The sequence below is a fragment of the Psammomys obesus genome, unplaced genomic scaffold (assembly GCF_907164565.1).
Source record: "Psammomys obesus unplaced genomic scaffold, mPsaObe1.curated_primary_1811, whole genome shotgun sequence".
Classification (NCBI taxonomy): Eukaryota; Metazoa; Chordata; class Mammalia; order Rodentia; family Muridae; genus Psammomys; species Psammomys obesus.
Genome location: NW_026596039.1, coordinates 1,936,652 through 1,941,546, shown reverse-complemented (window position 1 = coordinate 1,941,546; position 4,895 = coordinate 1,936,652). Strand labels below are relative to the sequence as shown.

General features: G+C 38.6%; 1 protein-coding gene across 1 annotated transcript; it reads right to left on the bottom strand.

The window, feature by feature from the left end:
- Nucleotides 1-227: 227 nt before the first annotated feature.
- On the bottom strand, nt 228-1,163 carry LOC129687717 (putative olfactory receptor 10D4). Its single transcript, XM_055622271.1, has one exon. The coding sequence runs from the start codon at nt 1,161-1,163 to the stop codon at nt 228-230; it is 936 nt and encodes a 311-aa protein (XP_055478246.1).
- Nucleotides 1,164-4,895: the final 3,732 nt, after the last annotated feature.

Here is a 4,895-nt window from a genome sequence, read left to right as displayed (position 1 = left end):
GCATCTGCTAAGAGATTTTATCACTTGTATTCATTATAAAACATAGGGAAATATAAATTAAATATGTATCTTCAAATGAAGGAAGTGGTAAATTAATGTACTGTACATTACATTTTAATATGCTTTGGACGTTATAGATACCATTTGTCCTATGAAATAAGCTGTAGATGAAAATCTGATCTTTTAAATGGTGAATCAGACATTGCTCAGGAAATAGTTAGATGCTTTCATTTATTTTCCAGACTGAGACATCTCTTAAGAAACACATGCTTCAGAGCTGATTTCACATCCTTATTTCTCAGGCTGTAGATCAATGGGTTGAGGGTGGGTGTCACAAGATTGTTCAAAATCTGAATAATTGCACCAAGTGTTGGGCTAGGACTGGGCTGTAGGTAGATAATGATGACCGGGCCATAGGCACAGACAATGGCCGTGAGGTGGGCACTGCAGGTGGAGAATGCCCTCTGCCTGCCTTCTGTTGAACGGATTTTTGAAATGGAGATCCCAATCCGAGTGTAGGACACAAGGATAAGAAAAAAGCATATGAGAGATAAAAGGCCAACATTTGTGAAGCCTACTCTCTGTGCTGCAGAGGAGTCCCCACAGGCCAACGATAACACTGCAGGCATGTCACAGAAGAAATAACCCACTTCACTGGGGCCACAGTAGGGCAACTGGAATGTAAGAGTAGTTAGGATAGTGGCATGCACACAGCCACTCATCCAGGTCCCTGTGGCCAAGGCACAGCACAGTCTGTGGTTCATGATGGACATGTATCTCAAAGGAAAGCATATGGCGACAAAGCGGTCATAGGCCATCACTGTGTATAGGAAGCATTCTGTGCAGCCCAGACAATGATAGAAAAAGAGTTGTACAACACAGCCCTGGAAAGAGATCCCTCCATCCTGTCCTGAAAGATAAGACAACATCTTGGGAGCTGTTGTGGAACAGAAACCCAAGTCAAAGATGGAGAGGTTGGCCAAGAAAAAGTACATGGGCATGTGGAGTCTTGGGGAAGAGATGACTGCAGTAAGAATGAGCAAGTTTCCCAGGAGAGCACAGGCATACAATGTTGAGAACAGGAAAAGCAGGACATTCTCCAGGCCCTCTGTCTCAGGGATGCCCAGTAAGGTGAATTCTGTCACCATTGTGTTGTTTGTCATGCTTATGAAAGAATCAGTTCCTGGGAGTCCGCGGACAGAAATTCTTGGTAAAATGTATTAAGTTTGTGGATTAGAGGAGTTCAAATCACAGGGATCAAGAGAAAAAGATGGTGATACTTACAGGGAGATATTCTAGTTAGAGTTGTCTTTGTGCTGATGAGGTATGTTTCTTCAGTTAGGCTTTTAATTGGAGATGATGCTTCCTAAAAATCTCTTCCAGGAGGTAACTCCCAGGGCAAATGCAGATGGTGTCCTTCAAGACCTCACCCAGAAGGTAACTTCCAAGGCTAGTGTCCTTTCTTCCCCTCTTTATACAAAGGATCAAATTCCATCATTCTAGATGCTCCACTGTGATTCTAAAATGAGCAAAAAGACTCTAGAAATGAACTTGTAGTGATGAAGTGGGATGAAGTGAAGGGGTGGGATAGTATTAAGTAAGAGTGTGAGCATAATCAGGATGCATCACATACAGGTATGAAATTGTCCAAGAAAATATTTAATTAACAGAAAGTTATCTTTCCAATTACATTGAAATCTAAATTAGAGGACAAAGAGTAATGAGAATCAGAATCCAGAGTATTTACAATGGAATTACAAAGAGCAAAGGACATGATTTTAAACTCTAAGCCTGACCATCACTGAAATTGGAAGCTGAATTAATACACTAAAATTTTCCTACTCCACAGTTTAGATGTGTGCTCTCCTCTCTTTAGAAATATGAGAATTTGTGAATGTAATAGGATAATCTTGTCTTCTATGAAGGAAACTTGAGACTATCATAGTGACCAAAGATTCCATAGGCACTTTTTGTATGATAGCAGAGTTTGCCTACTTCTGTGTCTTAGACACATAGCCTACATCTCGTATGTACACAGGCAGGCAGGCACACACACACACACACACACACACACACAGAGAGAGAGAGAGAGAGAGAGAGAGAGAGAGAGAGAGAGAGGGAGAAACTCCTGTTCAAACCTCACCATGTACATTGTGTTAAAGTTTTAAAGGATATTTGTCACATGTGTCACAAGAGCTAAACTAAAGATGTTTGGAAGTTCAAAAAACCAACCTCAAAAGCACTTTATTAACCAACTGTGTGTAAGGAATAGGAGTATAAAGATCAGAATTTAAACAATAAAAATCACAGATATTTAAAAGTATGAACTTTTATTGCCTTAACAAAGAAAGACTGCATCCTTTTGTGTACTTGTGAATATAAGAATATAAAATAATATGGTATCATCCACTAACTCTCCATTCTTGATTATTGAAGTCACTTATTCAGTAGATATAAAGATGTTCCAGATTCTTTTGTTGGGCATGAGGGACAACAATGAAAAACTACTCAAAGAAAGACCTTACTGTTCTATTTTGAACAAACATACTATTGTTGCCTCTATCTCAGGTTGCAAAGTTTAAGTTTTGAGCCATATTTAAGTTAAATAAGAGTGGGCATAGAAAATACTCCTTTTTAGTTTTCACATTTTGAAATTTTCTAATAGACTTTCACTTTTTTTTTTTTTTAGTTTTCCAACACAATGCAATCGTTAAATTACAGATTAGCTCATAGACTTTATTGCCTAAAACTCTGCATTCTCTCCCACATTATGCCCCCAGTGACTAAGAGGTTGAACACTGAGACAAAGTTGAAGGACACACTTGAGCACTTACTGAGCCCAAAGAAAGCCCAAGGTGATGGCACTATTGAGTGCTATTTCCTTTCTACCTCCTGCAGGAAGGAGGAGGCTCACCATCCTTCACTCCATAAGTTAGAGTTGAGAATTCCTTCTCTTTTCAAACACTTTCCAGTAGAATGCTACCCATTGAGTGTGCTTCAGCTTCCTGGAAGCAGTTTCCTGTTTGGTTCCACGACCTGTAATAATTCACAACAAAACAAATTTTAAATAATTGTGATCTTCCTTTGGGTATTAATCCCAGAAGGAAACAGTCTTACTGAGAAACACCTCATTAACTCCTTGGTTTAATTGTGTTGTGGTAGGGAGATTATTTCAGTATCTTTTGTGTACACCTTTAAGGACTAATGTGTTCAAGAGTGATCACTTGAAACCTCAGTACTTTTCTTGGAAATATAACCTGTCCCTAAATACGATAAAAACTGGTAATTCTGAAATCCTATTTGTCACATGCTGACCTATATGGTAAGGTAGGACTCTCTGAAGGTAGAAAGAGTATAGTCTCAGTAAATGTTCTCTTAGCTGGGATCTGCAGAATGAATCAGCAACAAGGAGGGGAAGTTGTAAGTATTGACTAATATTTACTATTGATATATCTTCTGGTAAAGCTGCTGTTAATCCTGAGCAGCTGTATAACCAAATCACCACACAGAGACTATGATTTATTTAATTAACCTAAAACACAATGCTGGGGAATAGTTACTCCATCCTAAGCCTCCAAGCCCTCATAGTTTCCTAACATTTAGATTTCCCACATTATACTTGCTTTTAGTGATATAATAGGACTAGTCCATCTCTCCATGTAGTTCTAAGATCTCTCTCCTGCCTCTGTTCTCCTAGCTCTCTTCCTCCCACTGTTTCCTGTCCTCTGACTCCTCCCTCTCTTCCTGCTTCCTTTCCCTTGCTCAACATTGTGACTAGTTGCTTTATTTTGGCATGTTTACACAAAGTTGAGACAGGTGATGCTTAGAATAAGTATCATAATGCAATGTCCGGATTGAAACCAGAGAGTGGGGGAGAGAAATCAGCATTTGAATGAACAAGGGTAAAGTGTTTACATTCCAAAAGAACATTATACCAACAGGAAGTATAAACCATTTTCCCAGCACTGATAAATATCGTCTTTATTAGAAACAAACTCAACATACTTAAAGATTTAGAAATTGGGTTTGAAAGTAGGAGGCTTTATTTTCACAGTTTCTTAGGAATCTAAAAGAGAAGGATCACAAATGTAGGCCTGCCTGGGTAATAGCGTGATGAACTATATTCAAGGTTAGCAAAGGGCATTTGATAATGTCTCAAATAAGAAATAAAAATGAATACAGACACAGCTCATCTTTAGTGTACTCACTTGTAGGCTGATTGTTTAGCATGCCCCAGGGTTTGATCCCTAGGAATACAAAGGAAGGGGAAGTAGTAGTAATAGGAAGAGGACACAAAATAAAACTTGAGAGGGAAAAAGCAGCAGAACATGAATTAAGGTCTCATTGGTAATTTTATACAGATGGTCTATGCGTTAAGGAGTAGAGAAAATGCTGCCATTGTAAGCAGCAGTGTTTCTGTACACAGTGGATAAGAAGGAATATGAAGAGACAATTCCAATCACAGAGAAAAGAATAATGCTAGGAAAGAGAAGACTGTTCAATGAGGCAAATAAGATCCTTACACTGGAGACTTTTCAGACACTTGGTCAGGAATAAGGAAAAAAGAATAGGTATAAGTTCAGAGAAATTTACTTTTAGTGTTTGTGGGAAAATAGTAAAATAGTCTAACATGATGGGACCAGAGCAGATCTTTATTTTTTATAAGGGGAAAAATGAAGGTGTTGGGGTGGGAAATAGACTAACAAGAAATTGAAAAGTGAAATGGTGATTTGTATAAAACAAAAGAAGTTATAGGAATAAAGCCAATGAGGAGAAACTGCAACTAACCATGGGTAAGAACAGGGACCATGCTTCTTGGGTGCATTTGCTTTGAAAACCATAGCGCTTCCTCAAAATCCAGCTATACCACTCCTAGGCATATATCCAAAAGATGC

What these genes read in the sequence shown, in the direction of transcription:
- LOC129687717 (XM_055622271.1), bottom strand. Translation starts at nt 1,163, where the DNA reads ATGACAAACAACACAATGGTGACAGAATTCACCTTACTGGGCATCCCT.